This window comes from Narcine bancroftii, chromosome 6, assembly GCF_036971445.1.
Source record: "Narcine bancroftii isolate sNarBan1 chromosome 6, sNarBan1.hap1, whole genome shotgun sequence".
Taxonomy (NCBI): domain Eukaryota; kingdom Metazoa; phylum Chordata; class Chondrichthyes; order Torpediniformes; family Narcinidae; genus Narcine; species Narcine bancroftii.
This window is the reverse complement of record NC_091474.1, coordinates 249,581,379-249,607,767: the sequence shown is the minus strand read 5'-3', so window position 1 is coordinate 249,607,767 and position 26,389 is coordinate 249,581,379. Positions and strand designations below refer to the sequence as shown.

At 42.7% G+C, this 26,389-nt stretch overlaps 1 protein-coding gene across 1 annotated transcript in view; it reads right to left on the bottom strand.

The window, feature by feature from the left end:
• Positions 1–26,389, bottom strand: part of LOC138737388 (dynein axonemal heavy chain 8-like) — a 397,732-nt gene that overhangs the window by 123,984 nt on the left and 247,359 nt on the right. The window contains exons 29-32 of the mRNA XM_069888135.1: positions 22,751–22,906; positions 21,541–21,696; positions 16,752–16,934; positions 3,679–3,784 (exon numbers count right to left, since the gene is read on the bottom strand). Coding sequence (XP_069744236.1) covers positions 3,679–3,784; positions 16,752–16,934; positions 21,541–21,696; positions 22,751–22,906 — 601 coding nt within the window. The remainder of the gene's footprint in view (positions 1–3,678; positions 3,785–16,751; positions 16,935–21,540; positions 21,697–22,750; positions 22,907–26,389) is intronic.

Below are 26,389 nucleotides of genomic sequence, written 5' to 3'. Positions count from 1 at the left end.
GCGACCGTTAGTATTAAGATTAACGAGTCCACTGTAAATTGTTAAGTGGATAGTGGGAGTACGGAGAGTTTCATAGACCAAGGGCTAGTAGAATGCCCACCAAATTTTATTGGCGTCTAACAAACATGTAACTAAGGTCAAACATTTCTGCAGGGTCACACTGAAGATACAGGGTATGGACATGGTAAACAGCATTGCCCAGTACAAAGTGTTCTCCACCTTTGATCTCAAGGCAACATACCACCAGTTGCCCATTAGGGCGAGCAACCGGATATACACGGTGTTCGAGGTGGAAATTAGGCTGTACCAGTTCCTCTGCCTCCCCTTTGGCATCACCAATAGGGTATCCCTGTTCCAGTGGGAGATGGACCACATAGTGGATGAGTACCACTTACAAACGGTGTTCCCATACCTGGACAATATTACGATTTGTGGCCACTCGCAAGCTGACCATGACCCAAACCTCCAATGTTTTTTTCAGGCAGCAGAGGACCACAATCTCACGTATAATGAGGATAAATGGGTCTTCAGCACTAGGAAGTTGGCTATTCTGGGCTACGTGGTGCAGAACGGAGAAATCAGCCCGGACCCTGCCCATATGCGCGTGCTCCTAGACCTCCCAATTCCACATTCACAGAAGACATTACAGAGATGTTTGGAGCTTTTCGCATATTACGCACAATGGATCCCCAACTATGCCGACAGGGTCCGCCCACTTATAAAAGCCTCAACTTTTCCTCTCAGCCCAGCAGCTACCAAAGCCTTTAAGGAGATTAGGGATCTGTTGCGAAAGCAACCCTGTGATCCATAGATGAGACGGTCCCTTTTCAGGTAGAGACCGATGCCTCAGATGTGGCGTTGGCTGCCACCCTGAACCAGGAGGGGTGACCAGTGGCCTTTTTCTCGTGGACCCTGCAGGGGTCTTAGGTAAGACACTCGGCAGAGGAGAAGGAGGCCCAAGCCATCGTGGAAGCAATGAGGCACTGGAGACACTTTCTGGCCTTTAAGCACTTCACCCTTGTCACGGACCAATGATCCGTGGCGTTCATGTTCGATTACCAGAACGGGGGAAGATTAAAATATGATAAGATCTTGCGCTGGAGGATAGAATTGTCTACATATAGCTATGACATTCTATACCGCCCAGGGAGGCTCAATGAGCCCCTCGACGCACTGTCCAGAGGCAACTGTGCAGCCCTTAACCATATGTCCCAGCTGCAGAGCTTGCACAATGAGCTGGGCCACCCAGGAATTGCTAGGCTTTTCCACTTTATAAGGGCCCAAAACCTCCCATTCTCAGTGGAGGAGGTACGGACGGTAAGCAGGGGCTGCCCCATTTGTGCAGATTGCAAACCACCTTTCCACCGACCAGATAAAGCTACACTAATAAAAGCTACCAGGCCTTTTGAGCATCTCAGCCTCGACTTTAAAGGTCCGCTCCCTTCCTATGATAGGAACGTTTATTTCTTCAATGCCATTGACGAATACTCACGCTTCCCCTTTGCTATCCTATGTTCCGACATCTCTGCAGCCACAGTAATAAAGTGCTTGCAGTCCATCTTCAGCTTGTGCGGGTACCCCAGCTACATACACACGGACAGGGGTGCGGTCTTTATGAGCACCGAGGCCCAGCAGTACCTGAGAGATAGGGGCATTGCGACCAGTCGCCCTACAAGCGATAACCCCAGGGAGGAATGGACAGGTAGAAAGGGAGAACGTCTCCATCTGGAAAACAGTCCTGTTGACCCTAAAAGCAAAAGATCTACCAGTGGCAAGATGTGTTACCAGAGGCCCTGCACTCCACATGCTCGCTATTGTGTATTGCCACTAACATGACATCCCATGACCATATGTTTTCTTTCTTGAGGAAAGCCGCGACAGGCATGGTGCTGCCTAGATTGCTTATGATGCCGGGACTGGTGCTCCTCTGGAAGCACTGCAGACACCACACGACGAACCCTCTGGTGGAGCCCGTGGAAGTGAGGCGTGCGAACCTTCACTACGCATACGTCGCGTTTAGGGACAGATAGGAAGACTCAGTGGCCACCAGGGACCTCGCACCGGCAGGAAGCGTGAGCAGCGGAGGAGAGCTGCAGACCTCTATGGACTGGCAGGACAGGACAGCAAATGATGCAGGAGAGCCACAGGCCCCAGCGGACAAGCAGGAATGCTCCACGGACAATGCGGGAGGGTTGCGGACCCCTACAGAGCAGTACGACGAGTGACAGATGAGCACAACCACAATGACCAACATGCAGGCAGAAAGCAGTACACCCCCACAACATACCCTTGCCCAGGGCCAGGACCCCCAGGCTCCGATACCCCCCCCCCCATCTCCCCTGCCCCTGCACCCCGAAGGTCCAGAAGGAAGAGGAAACCTCATCAGATATTGGACTTATGAGCACATGGAAAGAGACGGAGGGAGTTCCCCAATTTTTTTTAAGGGGGCGTGAATGTGGTGGTATGTTATTACACCACAAGGTCACCAGGTGGCTCACCTGGTGACCTTGCATATATAAACTGGTGGAGACCCATCCCCCTCTTCATTCTGTCCTAGGCTTGCACAAAGACCTCAAGACCTAGCTGTCTATATTAACCTATTCAAACTAGTGTTTTACCTGCACTCTGCTTTGTGTGATGTGATGCTAGTCGCCATCAGAAGGATCAGGAGGAAAGCCATGTAGACACTGGGAGAACGTACAAACTCCCAACAGACAGCAGCAGATTTGAATCCGGGTCACTGGCGCTGTAATGGCATTGTGCTAATTGCAAAGCTAACCATGCCATCCAGGCGGACACATAGAATATATAGCAGGGACCTTTGGAGGATTGATGCAGAGAGGTATATCAGGGCACAAATCCAGAGCCCCTGAAAGTGGCGACAAAAGTGGAGAGAGTAGTGAAGAGGTATTTAGTATAAGAATTCGAGTTCATTATGCTGCAGCTGTTCACAGCATTGGTTTGATGTCGCTGTAGTTTTGCGTACTGTTCTGGTTGGCCCACTGCAGGGAGATGTGCATTCAATATGAAGAGTGGAGAAGATATTCACCAGGACATTGCTTGGAATAGAGGGTTGTAATTATAATGAGAGATTTTAAAGGCTAGTTTTATTCTCACTGTATTGTAGGAAGGCTAGGTGACCTCATAGAAGTTTATAAAATTATGAGGAGTTTCGATATGATAGATAATCAGGTTCTTTTTTTCTCATCACAAGGGTAAAGATACAGTTGAGGGGGAGAGATTTAAGAGGGACCTGAGGAGCAACGTTTTCACTCAGAGGGTAGTACTTCTTAGAATGTGATGGTTATTTGGAACAGCCTGACAGAGGGAGAGGTAGAAACAAATACAATTACAACATTTAAAAGGATAGGAAATGCATGGAAGGTTACAGATTTACTGCAGACAGGCTCCAATACCCCCCCCCCCCCCCATCTCCCCTGCCCCTGCACCCCGAAGGTGCAGAAGGAAGAGGAAACCTCATTAGATATTGGACTTATGAGCACATGGAAAGAGACGGAGGGAGTTCCCCAATTTTTTTTAAGGGGGGGTGAATGTGGTGGTATGTTATTACACCACAAGGTCACCAGGTGGCCCTAATGCTATTCCTTAGCATAGATAGGCATCATGGTTGGTGAGGATGAGGGAGCTGTAAGATTCCATGATTTTGACAGAATTCACCTTTGGTGGTGCTGAGTTTGAATAGTAGGTTACTCTCCAGTTCCTTCATCTTGCGTTTGTTGACAGTGACTTCCTCTATCAGTTGCACACGTTCTGCTTCCAGTTCCTATGAAAGATTTAAGATGACAGCAATTATTTAAAAACAGTGAGAAATAAATTAAATAAAAAACTACTTCAGGCAATAACCTAGGTCACAGAGGTCCACAGCACAGAAACAGGCCCTTCAGCTCAACTTGTCCATGTTAACAAAGAGAGTCCCGTGTACCATTCCTCTCCATATACCTGAGCAATACACAAAAATCTGCAGATTGTTGTAAAAACACACCAAAATACTGGAGGAACTCAGCTGGGATTTTCAGCTTCTATAGGAGACAAAGATATATTGCCGACGTTTCAGGCCTGAGTCCTTCTTCAAGGAATAAACCAGAAGCAGGAGATGACCTGCAAATTAGAGGAACAACACCTCATCTTCCAACTGGGACCCCTCCAATTGGATGGCATTAATATCGACTTCTTCACTTTTCCCTAGCTCTGTCTCCCCATTCTGCCTCCTTTGCACAAACATGTTAAATTCTTACCTCGGTACTTATCATATCCAATTAACACCTTCTATTGGTCTGGATGTCTCCCCCACCCAGCATTGTCTGAATTCTGAGACTTTCTGAGATTTCCTGCTTCTGGTTTATTCCTTGAAGAAGGGCTCATGCCCGAAACGCCAGTAATATATCTGTCTCCTATCGACGCTGAAAAGAATGGCTGAGTCTCCAGCATTTCGATGTGTTTTTACTCTCCATTCACTGCCTACATGATTTTTTTTAACGTTACAGTTGTCGTCACTTCTCCCACTGCATTTAGCAGCTCATTCCATATACCCACCACCCTTTGTGTGAAGAAAATGCCCCTCAGGTCCTTTCCCTTGTCACCTTTACTCAATGCCCTCTAGTTTTAGATTTCCCTACCCTGGGAAAAGAGTATATGTGCCTGAAGTGCCAGTTGATGAAGTAGACAAAGACGATGTGGTCAAATAATAATCATGGTTTTTATTAGCAGAAACTCATGGTACAATAATGAAAGACACTAGATGCAGATACAGTTATACCCAAGGGGAGTGTCCTTAACAGTCGAGATAATGCACAGCCAATGTTAATACAGCAAGGCTCGCCAGAGGGGGGAGACAGGCAGCTTGGCAGACATTCACCACAGTGCCTTTATCGTCTCTATGTCCCACATGATTTTATAAACCTTCATAAGCTTGTTACACCCCAGAGAGAAAGGTTCCAGCCTGTTGATAGAAGTTCTTCTTACATCTCAAGGTTAACAATCATGGCAACATTCTTGTAAATCTTTACTGCATCCTTTCCACCCATAACTGGGTGACCAAAACTGGACCAGTACTCCAAGTGCAGTCTCACCAACACCTTGAACAGTTGTAATTTGACATCTCTGTTCCTGTACTCAATGTCCTTACCAATGAAGGCAAACATGCTAAGCATCTTCTTCACCATCCTGTCTGTGTCACCATTTTCACAAGTATCATTCTGCAACCCACTTCAGGCTTCTACCATTCAACGTGGAAGTCCTGCTCTGGCTTAACTTTCCAAAGTGCGTCTCTTTGGAATTTGTGATGAAACCTTGCATCAGGATCGGGTTCTTCTGGCTTATTTTTTTGCTCCAGATTCCAGCATCTGCAGTTGTTTGTGTCTCCAAGAGTGAAAATAAGTTGATTTTTGGAAACAAAAAAGGTGGGGAAGGGATGCGTAAATGAAAGGAAACTATTAATCATAGGGAAACACCAAATGAGTTAATATTAGAGATTATATTATGCTTCTTTGTCTTTGTTACATGCTGCTAAAAGCTGGCTGTGGGAAGAGAGAAAATGGAGCAAAATTCACTGATGGTTACAAACATGACATCACATACAACCCTGTGATTCCTTTTCCCTGCAGGCGCGGCAGAATTACCCCCAATTGGTTCTTTCTTTGGCTTGGCTTCGCGGACGAAGATTTATGGAGGGGTAATGTCCACGTCAGCTGCAGGCTCATTTGTGGCTGACAAGTCCGATGCGGGACAGGCAGACACGGTTGCAGTGGTTGCAAGGGAAAATTGGTGGGTTGGGGTTGGGTGTTGGGTTTTTCCTCCTTTGTCTTTTGTCAGTGAGGTGGGGTCTGTGATCTTCTTCAAAGGAGGTTGCTGCCCGCCGAACTGTGAGGTGCCAAGATGCATGGTTTGAGGTGATATCAACCCACTGGCGGTGGTCAATGTGGCAGGCACCAAGAGATTTCTTTAGGCAGTCCTTGTACCTCTTCTTTGGTGCACCTCTGTCTCGGTGGCCAGTGGAGACCTCGCCATATAACATGAAAACGTTAAACATGAAAACAGGATCAAATTTATTACTGTTAACCTAACTTAAATCCCTTCTAATTCTAAGCGCATGTGTATGTAATGTGTATATATGTTCAAAAAAAAGTTATTTGATTCACAGTCCAATCTTACTTCTCACTCCTCCAAGTTCATTGGTTGCAGCCAATTCTTATACTGTGCACAGAATTTAACATTTATGAATTTCACCAGGCTTTGGTGTTTAAAGGTACATGGTTATCACTCGGGAAGGTTATTGTTGGTTTTCAGAGAGAGATTTGTTGCTTGTTGGACACCCACAACTGATCCTTTTTAATTGGCCACTTTTGTGTCTTGCTGAAGAAACTTGCCCCATCAGGGTTTTCCAGATGATAATCTCTTTCTTTCAGGTCACCACACAGTTCCTTTCAGAGTTTCTTATTTCAAGTGAAATATTATACAGCCAGTCCTCTCCTCTTGCTTTGACCTGGCTGAACTAAGAACTCTTAACCTGATTTCAACATGGGGTTTTCCACAAGTTTGCCAGCTTGTCCTGTTCCAGTCCCAGCTGCTGCTGCTGACTGTAGAACTCTCTCTCTCTCTCTCTCTCTCAGAGAAAACCACATGACCCTCTTAGAACAGCAAACTGCACTCAGACTGCAGTTCCAGACTCAATCTTCTGAGTTCGTTCATCTGTTGCCTTCCAAAACAATAATTCATTACTCCACAGCATGTCCAATTAACACCTACTTGTGAAGTCCTTATGGGCAGTTTTCAAAGTATAACATAATCCATCACACTTTCCCCATACAAAGGAATGTTAACTCTTAAGTTAAAATTCAGTTATAACTAAACTGACTTTAAAATCACTAAAGTGATAAACAGGTCACAATATAACATGTTATAACAATGTGACCCAATGCTGAGAGGATATATTTCTATACATGATCAATTTTAACATTTTGACAATCTGCAATCAAATTACTTTCACCTCTGATATGATTAATTTGTAGATTACATTCTTGCAATATTAAACTCCAGTTTAAGAATCTTCTGTTTTTATTCTTCATTTTATTTAAAAACACCAGAGGACTGTGGTCAGTAAATATCACAATTGGTTCATGAGAGGTACCGAGATATACATCAAAATTCTGCCGAGTAAATATTAAAGACAACAGTTCCTTCTCAATCGTGGAATTGTTACTTCGACGAACATTGAATTTTTTTTGAAAAGTAGGCAACCGTATGGTCAATTTCATTATGTTTTTGTCATAAAACTGCGCCTGCTGCCTCACTAGAATCCACTGCTAAAGAAAACGATCCGTAAAAATCAGGAGATTTTAAAACAGGGCAATTTCATAGCATCTCCTTTAAAATTTCCAAAGCTTTCTGACAAACTTTAGTCCACACAAATTTCTCCCCTTTCTTCAAAAGATTGGTTAAAGGAAGAGCAGCTTCAGAAAAATTTCTGCAAAATTTCCTATAATACCCTGCCATACCTAAAAACCTCACTGCTTTCTTGCCATCGGGAATAGGAAATTCAGAAATTGCATTCACCTTAGCTTGAATAGGTGCAACTTTGCCGCGACCAAGTACATGACCCAAGTATGAACCCAAGTAGCATGTCCAATTTGACTTTTTGCTAAATTAACAGTTAAGTTTGCTTTGGATAATATTGCAAACAATTTGTCCAATTCCCTTGGATGTCCTTCTCAAGTCTCTCTATTTATGACCCAAGTCATCAATATAAGCATCTGTATGTGTCAACCCTTGGATTACTGAATTAATCATCCTTTGGAATGTTGCAGGGGCATTTTCATGCCAAAAAGTAACATATTATACTCGTATAAACCAAATGGAGTTACAAAAGCCGAAATATTCTTTCCTCTAACAGTTAAACGCACACACCAGTAACCCTTCAACAAATCCAACTTAGTAAGAAATTTAGCTTTCCAAATTTTATCAATACAGTCATCTATTCTCAGGATAGGATAAGCATCTCTTTTAGTTACTGAATTAACCTTCCTGTAATCTGTCCAGAACATAACAGTTCCATTTGGTTTCGGTAGCAGAACACAAGGAGAACTCCAATCTGATTTTGAATGTCTAATAATATCATTTCTCAACATATATTCCATCTCCTGATCCATGATTTTACTTTTCTGAATGTTTATTCTATACGGGTGTTGTTTTATAGGGCTTGCCCCTCCCACATCCTCATCATGATAAATCACTGATGTCCTTTTTGGCACATCAGGAAACAAATTTGTATATTTCAAAATTAATTCTTTCAACTATATCTGCTCTTGTGACTTAAGATAGACTAACCTTTCCTCCAGATTTTCCAAAATTGCTGAGTTAGACAGATGCACAGGAACCATGGTTTCTTTAAGGTTACCCTCACAAGATGCTGTTTCCATAATCTTATGATCCAATACTTCCTCAACCCTTTCAACAACCAACACCTCTGATACAAACTGTTCTTCACTACCCTTATCTTCATAATAAGGTTTCATTAACAATTTAGCCTTCAAGAAATAACCACAGGGCATTTCTTTAATCTCCTGTTCATTTACTGCTTTGTCCCTTTAGTCAATAAGATCTGTATCTGTCGTCTGTTGTTGAATTAGCTCTTTCCTTGACAGAGAGAAATCCTGACTCACAATTACCCTGCTCTTTCAAGACTATTTCAGAACCACTGGGCAATTCTATCAACTGGATCTTCCTCAGGTCTCATCATTTTCTTAGACAAAGACCTTGTACAGCACATGCAGGATATATCTCACAATCCTCTTCAACCTCATCCTTACTAGGCTGATTTGTTCATCTCAAAACTGACCCAACTTTATCTTTTGCCATGCCAAATTATTCCCTAATAAAAATGAGACTTCTTGCAAGGGTAACTTTGAAAGTACTCCTAGCACAACAGGTCCTTTAACTAATTCTGAATTCAGCACTATGTTGTGAAGAGATATTGACTCTACCTCACTTCCAACACCTCTAATCAAAGTCACCTCCCCTGTGTTAGTCTTTTGATCAAGAGTTAAAGCATTCTCCAACTGAGCAGCTCCAGTATCTCTAAAATTTTTAACTGGAACCTGTGATTCTCTCTCCTTTACTGAAATCAGGCCCTCTGACACACAAGGTTTGAAAACCCTTACTAGGTTTGGAACATCTGTCCTCCTTAAATTCAACTGTCTGAATACACACTTTTGGTAAAAACCTCCTTTTCACATCTCCTTTTCAACACTAAACAATTCACAATAACATGACCAGGTTTCTTACAATAATGACATACAAATCTAGAAATTTTGTCCTTTTCCACCTTACCTTCATCTTTTCTCTTAACATTCTCTGCAGACTTAATTTCAGGCCTACCAGTCTACTCCATATTAACCTTCTAAACAGGTTTACTAATCTGTTCCACATTAATTCTCTGAAAAGGTTCACTATTCTGAAATTTGTTTTTCTGAATCAGGGCATATTCATCTGCTAACCTTGCCATTTACTACGAAGTCCCCACATCTCTCTCATCCAGGTATAATTTAATCTCATTTGGAACACACCTTTTAATTTCCTCAATTATTATCAATTTTCTCAATCAGTCAAAATCATTATTTATTCCTTTTGAGGTGCACCAACGGACAAAACATACAGATTTCTTCAGAGCAAAATGCATACAAGATTGTTCCATGTTTTCACCAAACTTCTTAATTTTTGTCTATATGCTTCTGGAACCAACTCATAAGCTTTCAATACTGATTTTTTTTAACTGTTTCAAAATTTGCCACTTGCTCTGCAGTCAAACTAGAGGATGCAATTTGTGCTTTTCCCTTCAATGCACTTTGGAGCATAAGAGACCATTTTTCTTTTGGCCATCTTGTGCTCTCAGCAACCTTTTCAAAAAGTTGAAAATATGGATCTATATCTCCCTCATCAAAAGGAGGAACTAGATTTACCTCTCTACTAGCCAAAATCCTCTCCCCAGAAGTTACAGCCTCAATTCTCCTACCTCCCTATATCTCAATTTTTAACTTCTCTAACTGAAACTGTCTGTCCCTTTCAATCTTTTCCAAGTAATTTTTTTGTCTTTCATCCTCCTCCCTCCATTTTTCAGCCTCCTCTGCCTCCTCTGCAACTCAAAGTTCCATTTCTCTCTTTCTTCTTCCACCCTCAATTTATCCAATTCAAATTGCAATTCAGCAGATCTATCCTCCAGATATTTTTCTATCTTTATCAACAAATTTTCCCTCACCTATCTAATATTTGACAATAATCCTCTGTATTTGTATTTTCCTCATCCGATGCTTAACTTCAGTCAGTTTTAACGCCTTAGAAATAACTATCAATTCCTCTTTTCTTTTGCTCTGCAGCTCCACGGGTTATAGTTGTGACAACAATGTATCAACATCCATTGCTGCTGCTTTTCCACACACAAGCTTTAGATTAGCTGGGAAAAACCAATTAACTAATAAATCAGAAAAACACCAAAATTTTAAGATCCCAATACTCCAATTTTCAATCTGAAAGGACGATTCTCCAAATGTTACGAACCCAGAGATCCCTAAAACCCAGCAGCAATAGAAATTCACCAAGACACATGTTTACTTAAACAAAAGTTGCTTTTAATTATCTTTAAACATGAAAGAGGATCAAACGTCAACTTATTACTATGAACTTAACCTAACTTAACACCCTTCTAATTCTAAGCACACATGTATGTAATGTGCGTGTAAGTTTATAAAAATTCTTTGATTCACAGATCAATCTCACTTTTCATTCCTCCAAGTTCACAGGTGGCAGCCAATTCTTATACTATGCACAGAATTTAACATTTATAAAGTTCACCAGGTTTTGGTGCTTGAAAGGTAAATGGTTACCGTTCAGGAAGGTTCTCGTCGATTTTCAGAGAGAGATTTGTTTTTAAATTTTTTTTATTTATTAGAAAACAAAGCACTAAGCATGATTAAAATATTAACAAATTATCAAAAACTTTCATGGTTACATAGAAAAACCAAAAAAAAACAAAAGAAAAAAAACCCTCATCACTCTACCCCAACTCTGCCCCTCCCTTTCACCAAATTCTACCCCACCTACCCTCCTAAAGAGAGAAAGAAACCAAGAAAGAAAAAGATATGAATAACTCAAATCATTCATTTATTATATGATATAGAGATCCAGCTGCTCTCATGACCACTTTCAAAATTTCAAATTAGAATAGTTCAAATATGGTCTCCATATCTTTTTGAATACATAATATTTATCCCATAAATTATACTGTAAAATAAGTTGCATTTGATCTTTCATGAAACAGCTATACATTTTCTTGCTACAACTAAAGCTAATCGCAAGAACGCCATTTGAAATTTATCCAACTTATGAAGCAAAGCCATTTCAATGACTTCCCCAATTAAAAAGATCTTTGGGTCTAGAGAAAATTTTATTTTCAGGATTTCTTGCAAACAAACTCTTAATCTAGCCCAAAAACTCTTAACTTTCTCACAAGACCAAACTGAATTCAAAAATGTACCTTTTTGCTCATTACAGCAAAAACACTAATCTGAAACACTCAGTTCATATTTTTTCAGACTCTCTGGCGTTAAATATAGTTGATGTATAAAATTATAAGTCACTAATATATACCTAACATTGAATAACTTTGTCATAGTATCTCTATTAATCTTCCTCCAACAATCCATTTCAAATTGAATTCCCAAATCTTTCTCCCATTTAAGTCTCGATTTATGCAATAATTGGCATTTTTTGTTGTAATAATTTATATATTTCTGAAGTAAATCTTTTCTTTCCTCCATCTCGGATCAATACTTCAAATGTCAATTTGTTAGATAAATCCAATCATCCTATCAAATGTTAAAAAACGACTCACCTCAAAACAATCATTTATTGTTATAACACCTTTCTGGTTCCAAATTTTAAGGAGGTTATTATCAATCATAAAAGGTAAACTTTTATTCTGAAACATAAGAAAATGTCGAGACAATCCCCCTGAAATTCCAATAATTTTACTAACCTCCTCCCACATACTTATAAAATGAAATAAAACTGGAGATTTATAACTATTAATAGTTTTACTAGTCCATTTATAAATAAAATGGTCCCTTCTAACCTCTCCAATTCAATATCTAACCAGGTTACAGAATATCTAAATCATACACTCTATTAATAATTTTCAATTGAGTTGCCTTGTAGTAATGTACAAAATTTGGAAGTTGCATACTCCATAATTCATATTTCCAAGTTAATTTATGCATAGATGCCTGCACCAACTTCCCCTTCCATAAAAATTTCCTCACCGAACATTTAAATCCTTAAAAAATTTCTTTGGGACCTTACAAGGTATATTCTGAAAAAAATATTGAAGCCTAGGAAATATATTCATTTTCATACAATTCACTCTCCCTACCAACGTTAACGGCAAATCTTTCCATTTATTCAAATCTTCTTTTATTACGGACAGCAATGGTAGATAATTCAAATCTATTAATTGATTTATATCTTTATTCACCTTAATACCTAAATAGTTAATACAATTTGGCCATTTAAATCCTACTATGCCTTTACATTCAGAGTAATCTGCTTCCGACAACGGCATAAGCTCACTCTTATTCCAATTCGCTTTGTAACCAGATAACTCCCCAAACTGTTACAATCTTTCCTGCAATACCTTCAGGGATTCTTTTGGGTCAATCAAATATACCAATACATTATCTGCAAATAAACTAATCTTATGTTCCATTAAATCTGATGTAATTCCCTTTATTTTATCTTCCTGTCTTATTAGTTGCGCTAAAGGTTCAATCACCAATGCAAACAGGACCGGGGACAAAGGACACCTTAATTCTATTAATAAACATTGTTCTAAACCAAAAATTTTCCAATACTTTAAATAAAACACCCAATTCTACCCCATCAAAGGCTTTTTCTGCATCCAACGATAAGACCAAAGATAAATGGGATTCTTTCCTAGAAACATTTATCAAACTAATCAGTGTAATCACATTATCCACTGAGTATCTCCCTTTAATAAAACCAGTTTGATCGATATGAATCAAATTCAGTAAATACTGTGCTAACCTGTTTGCCAAAACCTTAGTCAAAATCTTATAGTCAACATTTAATAACGAAATCAGTCTGTAAAACTTCGGGTTTAATGGTTCTTTATTTTTATTTAAGAATCACCTTAATAATTGCTTGAGAAAATGATTCTGGAACATAATGTATATCCGATACCTGTTGAAGAATTTCCTCAAATACTGTAAAAACGAAACTTTGAAACTGTTTATAAAATTCTACCATAAACCCATCCTCCCCTGGAGACTTACTATTTGGCATGGAATTCAAAGCCAATCTAATTTCTCTCATACCATTTGGTATCTCCAACTGCAGTCACTTTATCTTGGCAACTGCAGTTCACTTAAAAACTCCTCTATTTTGCTCTCATCCTGTCTTATATCAGAGATATACAATTTCCTATAAAATTCCTTGAATTGTTCATTAATATCTTGCAATCTATAAGATACTCCTGAATTCTTTCTCACTGCCTTTATTCTTCTTGACATTTGTTGAGATTTCAACTTCCATGCCAATGCCTTGTGTTTTAACTTTTAACTCATAATATCTCTGATTATATCGTTGTAATAGCTTTCAACTTTATAAGTTCCTTTTCTGTTTCCCTTATTTCAAGTGAAACATTACGCAGCCAGTCCTCTCCTCTTGGATGGACCACAAGGCTGAACTCAGAACTCACAACCCATCTTCAAAATGTGGCTTTTCCACAAGCTTGCCAGCTTGTTCTGTTCCAGTCCCAGCTGCTGCTGCTGACTGTAGAACTGAATTCTCTCTCTACGCTGAATATCAAACCCTCCCCATCCCATTTCAGAACCTAACCCCTGACTGTAAGTCAATAACCACAAAGAGCAGGTGATACAGTGCAGGTAACCAAAAATTTATTAGAGCTGAAAAGCAGTGGCTGCTTAAAGAAAAAAATATCATTGAGCCCAGCAACAGCCTGTGGAGAGCCCAGGTGGTAGTTGTGAGAGGGGGAGAAAAGCCCAGGCTAGTGATTGACTAGAGCCAAATTATTAATCGCTTCACACTCATGGACGCATACCCACCCCCCCAGAATCTCGGACATGGTGAATAAATTGCACAGTTTTGGGTCTATTTGACCATTGACCTGAAAGCTGCATATCACCAGCTACCAATCTGTTCCGAGGACCACCTCTACACTGAATTCAAGGCAGATGGACTGCTTTATCAGTTCCTGAGGGTCCCTTTCAGTATTATGAATGGGGTCTCGGTCTTCCAGAGGCAGATGGACGAGATGGTAGATAAGTAAGAGTTAAGGGCTACCTTCCCATATCTCGACAATGTGACCATTTTCAGACACAATCTGGAGGACCATGACACCAATCTTCAGAAGTTTCTCCACGCAGCCAAATCCCTGAACCTCTCAAACAATGTCAGTAAGTGTGTTTTCCAGACTAAACATCTAACTATCCTGGGTAATGTGGTGGAGAATGGCGTCAATAACCCAGATCCCAAGCGTACGCACCCCGTCTTAGACCTACCACTCCCAAGATGCATGAAAGCTTTAAGGAGGTGCCTGGGCTTCTTCTCATACTACGCCCAGTGAGTACCTCATTATACTGACAAGGTCCACCCCCTTTTAAAAACCTTTTAAAACTCCCTTCTTTCCATCATCGGCCAAACCCCAGGCAGCTTTTAGTTACGTCAGGAGCTATATCGCTAAGGCCACCATGCATGTGGTGGATGAAAACGCACCATTCCAACGTAGCTCTGGCCGCAACCTTAACCAGGTGGGCAGGCTGGTAGCTTTCTTTTCCCGCACCCTGCAAGGCCATGAACTCCGGAACCCTTCAGTGGAGAAGGAGGCTCAGGTCATTGTGGAGGGCACCAGGCACTGGAGGCACTACCTGGCCAGCAGGAAATTCACTCTGCTCACCGATCAGCAGCCTATAGCATTCATGTTCAATAACACAAAAAGGGATAAAATAAAGAATGACAAGATCGCGAGGTGGAGGATCGGACTCTCCACCTATAACTATGAGATGATGTCGAGGTCAGGTTCGCTCAATGAACCTCCAGGTGCCCCCTATCCCGAGGAAGCTGTGTTGCTGGCACACACCAGCTAGTTGGGGGTCACTTCACGACGGTCCACTTCGTCAAGGCACGCCAACTTGCCCTTCTCTGTTGAAAACATTCAGGAGATGACCGGGTCCATATAACCATATATAACAATTACAGCACAGAAACAGGCCAATTTGGCCCTTCTAGTCCACACTGATCCAAGTACCCTCCTCTAATCCCACTTACCAGCACTTTGTCCATATCCCTCCATCCCCCTCCCATCCATATACTTATCCAACTCTTTCTTAAATGACAAAATTGACCCTGCCTCCACCACCTTTCCCAGAAGCCCATTCCACACAGTAACCATTCTCTGAGTAAAGAAGTTCCCCCTCATGTTTCTCCTAAACCTTTGCCCGTCAACTTTCAACCCATGACTTCTTGTATCCATCTCTCCTACTCTCAATGGGAAAAGCCTTTCCACATCAACTCTATCTATCCCTCTCATTATCTTAAACACCTCTATCAAATCCCCTCTCAGCCTTCTACGTTCCAAGGAAGAAAGACCTAATTTGCTCAATCTTTCCTTGTATTCCAGATGCTGAAACCCAGGCATAATTTTTATAAATCTGGTCCATAGGTGGTAAAGATATTTTGCCAACTTTTGGGTCATTCCAATCTATTGAACGGAATTAAGAAAGCTTCCCACCCCTTCGAATGACTCAGCGTTGATTTCAAGGGGCCCCTTCCTTCTACCAACAGAAATGTGTAATTTCTTAATGCTATTGATGAGTACTCCCGTTTTCCATTCACCTTCCCCTGCCCAGACAGCTCCACACGACAATCAGAGCTCTGCACTCCATTTTCACCATGTTCGGGTATCCCAGCTATATTCCTAGTTTATGAGCGAAGAGCTACACCAGTACCTGCTCACAAGAGGCATCGCCTCAAGCAGGACAACTAGCTACAACCCCCGGGGAAATAGACAACCATTGGATTCTGAACCCCTGAGTCCCTCTTTGTGTCCCAGTATCCAAGACCCACAAGAAGTTCTGGAAGAGTAAAGTCCACCAGTTCTAAGGTGCTCGACGGGAATGACCAGGCCCTCAAACAGACTTGACTTGTAAATAATTGTAAAAAGCCCATGTGCTGAACATGATCTCTGTTTTTGCCCACAGGTTCTCTTCTGAAAGAAGGAGTAAATGCAGTGAACTGGAATTCACTGTCTATGGGTAGATTAGACGACCGGCCTCTCCTCTTGGCTCCGCCACATTGGTCATGATATAAACTCTGTTTTCCCATCTTACCTCCCATTTACCTGAAGACTATTATAGATACCCGAGCCTGCAGCTGACGTGGACATTTACCCCCTCCATAAATCTTCGTCCGCGAAGCCAAGCCAAAGAAAGAAAGATTATAGATACTGGCCGTTAATTGTAAGCTAATAAAAGCGCATTTGTGCTCCACACAAGTCTCCGAGTACTATCGATCACGTTACAAAGATATAACAAAAACAATTTTGAAGAACTAGTTCTCAGGCGAAACTACCTTTATACGCAAAATATTACCAATCATCTGCTTGGCAATTTGATATATTACATCAGTCAAATGTGTTCTGAGTTTACCTGTTTCTCAGTGAGGATTACTCGGCCAAGCAGTTGATTCTCAAGACCCTTAATGGTTACAGTGAAGTCAATGAGGGATGTCTTGGCACTAATCTCTGGAGTGTAGGCAGGGTTTGGAAGTTTGGTGGTAATGTAGAGCATGAATCCAGGCATTATGTCAGTTTCTTTATCACCCACTTTCACCTGCAGAAAAATAATTAGATATTTATAACTTCTCTATGCCACGATATTACTCCCTCTCTTTTCATGGTGCAGATTTGATCTTTATCAGGACCAATGCTTTGAGACAGCTACTCCTTCTCTTTCTCCATTTGGTGCACCTGGTTATGGACTGAGCTAGGACATGGCAATAGTCCAATTGGCTACTTTTCTGTACGCGTATCCTCTATATGAGGCGTGAATGTCCACAAATTTATGATACAGCTTCTCAAAATCATTCTCATGAAACCACACAGATCTCAATCAGGACTGGCCACAATCAGGACCGGCCACAATCAGGACCGGCCACGTGCCTTGGATAGCCAGTCAAACGCTTGCCCAACCTGTGAATTTCATCTAAAACCTGGATGTCTACTTCTCAGGGGAGGTGATTGGGGTTTCGACTCTCGTTCAGTTTCCATGAAAACCTCCTTGGTAAGGGTGATGTGGCCACATACCATGATCCTGACTACACTGCGGAACTTGGCGTCCGCCTGGCCATCCCAGACCAAAATGTTGGAGCTGCAGTAGCCGATGGTGATGAAGCCAGACTTCTTGCCCACCCACGGTGGAGTAAGGGCCAGCCTTGGCCACAAGCTCAATGCCCTGTGAGTTCTATTCAATGTTGCTATGTACCAATTCATTGGCCACAGAACCCTGCTCAACAATGATGATCAGGTCATTGAGCTGGAAGTGTTCAGCTTCCCTAAGCAACCTCTCCTTCTCTGGGAAGTGTAGTGGATGGGGTGGCGGTGTCAAGGGATGGTTGTGGTAAGTAACCCTTGTTAACAATGGGGCAGGGGGTGTAATTTCAGTGCTTTCCATACAATATTGGCCTCAAAACGCCATTTTAAATCAATGAGACTTGGATTTTTTTTGGCATGGGCTGGCCACATTTTATAATTTAAACTGAAAGCTATCCCTTGTGTGTAGTATTGTATTAAGAACCATGGAGCAAGTACTGTAGGCAGGCCTGTGGCAGGGAGTGAGGGGCACTGGGGGTAGCCCAGGCCCGTGGTGGGGGTAAGATCGGGGGGGGGGGGGGGGGCGCCTTATTAAGGCTCAGTCTAGGGCCTGGGTGGAAGTTAATCCAATAATGGTGAGTTTATTTACAATTTTTATATGCTTTATGTTTATTTATTTATATGCTTGTGTACATACCGGTTCCAGGATTTTTAAACTTTAAATGACGATTGGGGTTCTGTGATTTCCAAGTACACCCAAAAGGGTTCCGGAAGCTAAAAAGCTTGGGAAGCATCGTATTACACAAACTGTGCCAATCTTCTGTATAGACGTATGGTCTGATACTTTGCAGCTACCATATCATTTAATGAGTCTGCTGGACAGGGCACTCTCAATTATGCTCCTGTGAAAGGCTATCACGATGTTAGCCTCTAGCCTTGCCCTCCTCAGCTTCCTTAGAAAGTGTAGACTCTACTGTGCCTTCCTGACTAATGAGAAGGTGTAGGAGTCTAGGATAGGTCATCCCTTCTATGCAAGCCAAAGAACTTTGTGCTCTCTACTCTCTTCATGACGGAACTGTTTATGTGTAGTGGAGAATAGTAGATCTTAGTCCTCCTAAAGTCAATAATCATTTCCTTTGTCTTGTCCACTTTAAGACTAATGTTGTTCTCTTACCATTTTATGAGCATTTCAACTTCATCTCTGTAATGTGACTCATCATTGTTGCTGAGGAGGCTACCTACTGTTATATTGTTGCTGAGGGGGCTACCTACTGTTATATTGTTGCTGAGGGGGCTACCTCCTGTTATATTGTTGCTGAGGGGGCTACCTCCTGTTATATTGTTGCTGAGGGGGCTACCTCCTGTTATATTGTTGCTGAGGGGGCTACCTCCTGTTATATTGTTGCTGAGGGGGCTACCTCCTGTTATATTGTTGCTGAGGGGGCTACCTCCTGTTATATTGTTGCTGAGGGGGCTACCTCCTGTTATATTGTTGCTGAGGGGGCTACCTCCTGTTATATTGTTGCTGAGGGGGCTACCTCCTGTTATATTGTTGCTGAGGGGGCTACCTCCTGTTATATTGTTGCTGAGGGGGCTACCTCCTGTTATTATTGTTGCTGAGGGGGCTACCTCCTGTTAAATTGTTGCTGAGGGGGCTACCTCCTGTTATATTGTTGCTGAGGGGGCTACCTCCTGTTATATTGTTGCTGAGGGGGCTACCTCCTGTTATATTGTTGCTGAGGGGGCTACCTCCTGTTATATTGTTGCTGAGGGGGCTACCTCCTGTTATATTGTTGCTGAGGGGGCTACCTCCTGTTATATTGTTGCTGAGGGGGCTACCTCCTGTTATATTGTTGCTGAGGGGGCTACCTACTGTTATATTGTTGCTGAGGGGGCTACCTACTGTTATATTGTTGCTGAGGGGGCTACCTACTGTTATATCATCTGCAAATTTGATGATTCTATTTGAAATGAATCTGGAAGAGAAATCATGAATCAATAGCATGAAGAGTAGCAGGGCTGAACACACAGTCCTGAGGTGCTCAGCAGGAGGAGGCTTGGGGTTTTGCTACCAGTCTGGACAGACTGTGATCTTTCCATCAAGAAGTCCAGAATCCAGTTGCAGAGATAGTCCCAGTGAGGACAGTTTATCCAGCAGGCTGAGGTACGATCATGTTGAACATCAAGCTGATGTCAATGAACAACAGCTTGGCTTTAAGACATTGTTCTCTAGGTGGGTCAGGATCCTCTCTTTACTGAAACTTGTTTAAGGCTGGAATTGGGATACAAGGATGTAGAATTATTTTGTGCTCAAGGTCCAAGACATGTCCTGGATGTCTTAAGAGTGCAAAGGACTTTCTTTTGGTCACTGCAATGCAAGGGTCAGGACATTACACATTGAGATCAGAATCTTGATGGTCAGGACATGGTAAGAAGTGCTGAGTAAGAAGGGGAACAAGACTATTGTAACTCAGGGGAGGCTCGATGGAGGTAGGAGAACAGAAATGTGGCATTAACCTGCAGCTAGACCCAAGCCCAGAAATCTGTGGCTCTGACTCAAATGACACATGTAATGGATTTCACTCATATCCAATACATTGAATAGTTTTAGTGATCTAAACATGAGAAAAAAGTTAACTTCCATAGAAGAGGATAAATGAACAAGATTCCCACTCCTTGATATGACTACATTTGATAAAACAGAAAGAATCCCATTGTTTGTAGTCTTAGCTCACAAAGGAAGATGGCTGTTTGAGGTCAATTAGCCTTGACACATCATTCCTCAGGGTAGTATCCTTGGCCTAACTATATTCAGTTGCTTCATCAATGACTTTTGTTGCAATGTAAGGTAAGGAATGAAGATGTTCTCTTATTATTCAATTCTATTTGAAGTATTTCAAGAAATTAACTTGCAACATGATTGTGATAATGTTCAGGCATGGGTTTGATGTGTACCAAGTAACTTTCATGTAACATCAATGCCAGTTAATAACTATCTCCAGCAAGAGAAAGCTGAACCATTCACTCTTGATATTTAACACCAAGATCCACTATCTCACAATCACTGTGGTAGAGGCCACTGAGGCCACTGTGGTAGAGGCCACATAAATAATGGCTGCAAGACCAGGTCAGTAGCTGAGTACCCACTGTGAATGACTTCTTTTCTTCTTCTTTGACTTGGCTTCGCGGACGAAGATTTATGGAGGGGTATGTCCACGTCTGCTGCAGGCTCGTTGGTGACTGACAAGTCCGATGCGGGACAGGCAGGCACGGTTGCAGAGGTTGCAAGGGAAAATTGGTGGGTTGGGGTTGGGTGTTGGGTTTTTCCTCCTTTGTCTTTTGTCAGTGAGGTGGGCTCTGCGGTCTTCTTCAAAGGAGGTTGCTGCCCACCGAACTGTGAGGCGCCAAGATGCACGGTTGGAGGTGATATCAAGATGCACGGTTGGGGAATTACTTACTAATTCCCCAAAGTTGTTCTCCATCTGAAAAGCATGTCAGGATTGTGATGGAATATCCTCTATTTAACTGAACTGGAGAACCTGTCAGATTTATTTGGCACCCCAAGCTCCCCTCCAGCACTCACACCTTGATGAATATATGGCTACAATTTGCCCAGATTAAACACAGAACAGTACAGGACAGTACAGGCTCTTCAGCCCAGGATGTTGCACCAATATTTATTAACCTACTCCACTATAACCTAATTTTTCCCTACCCCACACCCAAAACCCACTATTGTGCCCGTCTAAGAGTATTTTGGATGACCTCAACACACCATTAAAACCTGTGCTTTTTTTAAATGGCAAAGCCAGGTCTCAATGAGCACAACAGTCTCCAAATATCATTCCAAATCATTTACCACCCTGCCTTGAATTGCATCACTTTCTCTTCATTGCTACTGGGAATAAATTATTGAACACGCCACCCAAATGCATCGTGAAGCTGCAATTGCTAAAATGTCTGAAGCAGTTAAAGAGGTAGCTCACTACCAACTCCTCAAGGAGAATTAGATTGGCTTTGCAAATATAATAATTGTTTTTTACGGTACAGTATAACATTTGTTATAAATACAAAGAATAAGTTGGGGTTTGAGAAGATTGCAACATATCTCTACATAATTGATTCACCTTAAAGGTGGTCCCACTTTTGATGAAGTTTTGCTCCAACACATTATCCAGAGCAGGGTCCAATTCCTCCTGAAGATCTTCCAAAAGCAGAGGACGTCCAAGTGACAAAGAGTCCTCCAAGTGATTGCGAAAATACTTGTGATTAAGTGATGTTACCTTTGGAACAAAAAGAAACAGTGTTTATAATTCAAGTTCCATCATCATGTCCACCAACTACACTAAACTGCATTAAATGCTAGACTCTGATGCTCCGTGGCTGGCTGTTGTCTAGCCCGAGAACTGAGCTGTACTTAGGCATCTGGCATTTAGAAATTAACCCCTGCGTGCCCTACAAAATATCTCAGAGGTCTCAAAATGTCTATCATAGGGTCATAGAGATACAGCAGAGAAATAGCCCCTTTAGCCTACCAAATCTGCACTGACCGTCATGCACCCATCTTGCATTAATACCATTTTTATTCTCGCCATATCCTTATCAACTGCCCCCAAATTTGACTACTCATCTCGATACACTGGACAATTTTACCATGGCCAGTTACCTACCAATCTATGTCTTTGGAATGTGGGAAGAAACAAGGCACACAGAAGAAACCCAGAAACACAGTCACAGGGGTAAAGTACAAACTGCCCTCAAAAAGCATCCGAGGTTAGAATTGAAACTGTTTCACTGGCATTGTGAGGCAACGATTCTACTAGCAGAACCTCTGACCCATTTTTAAATTACATCACAAAAATTATATGAGGATGTATCATGTCAAAAAGTGCATTGACAATCTTACAATAATTCTGATAGATCCAAAATTGATGTTATGCTTGATTTGCCTCAGACAGAACAGATTCCATTCTCCTGCATGGAATGAAACAAGGGAATCTGTAGATGCTGTGATTGTAGTTAAAGCACAAAAGTGCTGGAGAAACTCAGAAGGTCCCGCAACGACCAAAGGAGAAATACTTGACAGAGCTCAAGCCCAAAAAAATTTGGCTCCTATGGGCGCTGCAGGACCTGTTGAATTTCTCCCACACCTTTAACTCCAATCTACTGCATAAATCTCTTTATTGATGAACAGCAACCAGAAGAATATAATCCTTCAGAAAGGAAGAGGAGAAACTTGTTCAAAGAAAACATGTTAAACTAATTAGATCTCAATTTGTGTTCATGTGCTGCTTTGAAGTTGAATAATGCAGATGTATACAGTTTGTGTATTCCAACCTGTAGTTCATTGTCTTGCTCCTTCCTCTTGATCCAAGATTTACCCTGTGTCTGAGGGTCAATGAGGAGTGGATATCTGGTTGCTTGAGTAACAATAATGCCATTCTGAACTGACAAGTCATCATTTGGCAATCCCTGGAGATTCCACTCTCCAATCTAGAAAATTAAAACCACACAGATTTAGGAAGTGCATGCAAATAAAGGTAAGGGCAGGAAGCCTGACCATAGGTAAAGATGACCAATGAAGATTTAGTCACAAATCTTCTGGAAATAAATTTTAACAGATATTGGGATATACCTATTTATATATTCATTGGACTGTCGAAAATCCACAGGTTTGAAATTAAATCTCATCACAATAAGAAATGCTGGAATAAATATGGTACCAGTTAAAGCAAGATGTTTGAAAAATGTCAAAATGGTTCACTGATATTTTCTTCAGTAATGGAATCAAATTTTCATTTGCTCTGACAAATAAGCCAAGTAAAATTTAATGGTGAAATAAACACTATCTTAACAGAACTAACTATATCCCGAATTAAACAAGAACAAGGAGTGGCATAGTTGGCCTTTACAGCACCAGTGATTGAGACCGGGGTTCAAATCCCGCGCTGTCTGTAAGGAGTTTGTACAATCTCCCCGTATCTGAGTGGGTTTTCCCTGGGGGCTCTGGCTTTCTCCCACCATTCAAAAACATACCAGGGTGTAGGTCATTCAGGTGTAATTAGGTGACACGGGCTCGTGGGCCAAAATGGCCTGTTACCGTGCTATATGTCTAAATTTAAAATAAATAAAAACATCTATAGTCATTGTTATTGTAGTTCAATACAAAAAAGTGCTGGAGAAACTCAGGTTACAGAGTGTCCTTTATGGAGCAAAGATACACAACCAATGTTTCAGGCCTGAGCCCTTGTGGTGATACAACCACTACACTGGCCGCACTCCTACCAGCCTACTGGTACTGTACCTGCAGGTAGGTAACCTGGGAGACTGGCCCGACCTGCTGGCTGTTAATCACCGGTCCAAATGAAGATCTACCGGGACCAATGCCTGAAGAGGGCGCACAAAATCTGTGAACCGGTGCGGACTCGAAAGGCCAACATGGCCTGTTCCCGCTCCGTAAATGATTATATGGTTATATGATTATATAAAGACTCGAGCAGGTCCCTTCGGGGACAGTCAGGCATGTGGAGCCAGCAGTATACTGAGACTGGTGTGAACATTTAAGCTAATTTAAACCTATTGTACAGTCTGTGGACTTTGTGTCAGAATTATTTGCGCAGCAGCGTTCACAATTTAATTAACTTAAAATTAAAGGACCATGGAGAGGTTCATCACCATTGAGAGGCTAGATATTGACCCTCAACATCTGGATGCTCCAGCATACTTTGAGATCTGGAAGCATGCGATCAACGCGATCATCCACACATAGGCTGAGGTCATCAATACAAACCAGAAAAAAACTCATGGAACTATACACCAAGCTGGGCCTACGCACTTTCCAAGCTATCCGAGACTGCATGGATTTAAAACCAGCAATGGCCATCCTGGAAGGCATGAACCAGCCCCCATGAACATACTCTACACCCAGTACTGCTCAGCATCAGCGTACAGCAGCCAGGTGAGATGGCAGATGCTACCTACAGCACTATGAGAGCTAGCATGCCATGCCTGATCGAAGCTGGGGTGACTGCTGTGGAGATGGAATGACTCATCAGAGATGCCTGCGTGCAAGGGCTGCAGTCGAGGGCGACTCGACAGCGATTGTTGGAGGAGAATAATGCTTCCCTTACCAGGATCATGGAGGTGGACTGCTCTCTAGAAGCTGCAGCTCAGCATGTAGAGGTCCTCGAAGCTTGCCTCCCCCAACCTCCGGCCTGGCCGATGCCAATGACAGCAGTCGCTGAGCGACCCTACATGGAAGAGATGATCACTGTCGCCGACGCAGTCCACTGCTGTAAGTACTGTGGGTTCTGGTTTGGGTCGGACAGGCACTCCTGAAAGAACTGCCCTGCGAGGAACTTGCTAAAGTGTGCCTCTCCAAACCCACCATGAGCACTGCAGTCCTCTGTGACCAACCGGGAGCCGCTTCCGACTCTCTGGATGCCCCCACATGCAAATGCCCGGCAATGCCATTACTCCACCCACCACTTCCACCTGCACCGATGACGTCACTTCCGGCCAGGTCGGCCGACCACGCCAACGCCATATGCGTCTCCTGGGCGCTGCCATCATGGGTCAGTTGACCTCCATCCACCCCAACTCGTCTGACTCACTGATCAGACATCATGGTCATCACGCGCGTGTGCAAAACTGTGCACTTGGTCATACCCCATACTCCTAAAAACACCCAATGGCCGCTACTCGCCAAAATTGTTGGGAAGTAGCGACTCGGACCCCAAGGCAATCCTAGCATTCACCACACTAATGGAGGTCATTCCCTACGGACTCAGGTGCTCATGATGGACATCGCTGTCAATGGGAAGGTAATAAAATGCCTGATTGATAGCGGTAGTTTGGAGAGCTTTGTGCACCCAAATGTGGTCCGTAAGTTGAAACTCAAAGTATACCCATTGAACTTTTCTATCGCCTTCAACTACTTGATGCCAGCCTGTAAGCCTAGAGCAGCCTATAGCAGGCGCTACTGTGCAGCTGATAGGACCTTTATCAAGGCCAAGGTGAGATGGCTTCCAGTGGAAGGAGTTATAGAGCCCAGCATGAGCCCCTAGCGAGCCCAGCTCCATGTTGTAAAAGGGGGCTACAAACCGAGGATGGTCATCGATTATAGCCAGACCATCAACTGGTACACCCAGCTGGATGCCTACCCACTGCCCCGCATCGCTGACATGATCAACGAGATAGCCTAGTACAAGGTTTTCTCCACAAATGACATGAAGTTGGCCTACTATCAGCTCCCCAACCATGCACGGGATAAATCTTATACTGCCTTTGAGGCAGACGGCCATCTCTACCAATTCTGCCGTGTCCTGTTTGGGGTCACAAATGGAGTCTCCATGTTTCAGCGGGAGATGGACTGCACAGTCGACTGGCACAATCTAAGAGCAACATTCCCATACCTGGACAATGTCACCAACTGCGGCCATGACCAGCAGGACCATGATGACAACCTGGAGAGATTTTTCCAGACAGTAGAGGCACTGAACCTCACCTACAACAGGAAGAAGTGCGTGTTCAGTAGCACCCGCCTTGCCATTCTGGGGTGCATCGTGGAATATGGTGTCATCGGTACCGACCCTGAACACATGCCCCCTAATAGAACTGCCTCTCTCTCACCCGCTCAAGGCCCTCCTCAGGTACCCAGGGCTCTTCTCTTACTACTCCCAGTGGGTTCCCCACTTCTCAGATAAGGTCCGCCCACTGGCCCAAGCTACCACCTTTCCCCTCCTTGTGGAGGCGCAAGTGACAGGACATCGCCAATGCCACGATGCACGGTGTGGACGAGACCACTCCATTCCAGATGGAGTGCGATGCCTCTGACACCTCTGCCCTCGCTGCCACCCTCAACAAAGGGGGCAGACCCTTAGCCTTCTTCTCCAGGACCCTCCACGGTTCAGAGCTCGGGCACTCCGCCATTGAAAAAGAGGCTCAGGTGATCATGGAAGCAGTCTGCCAATGGCT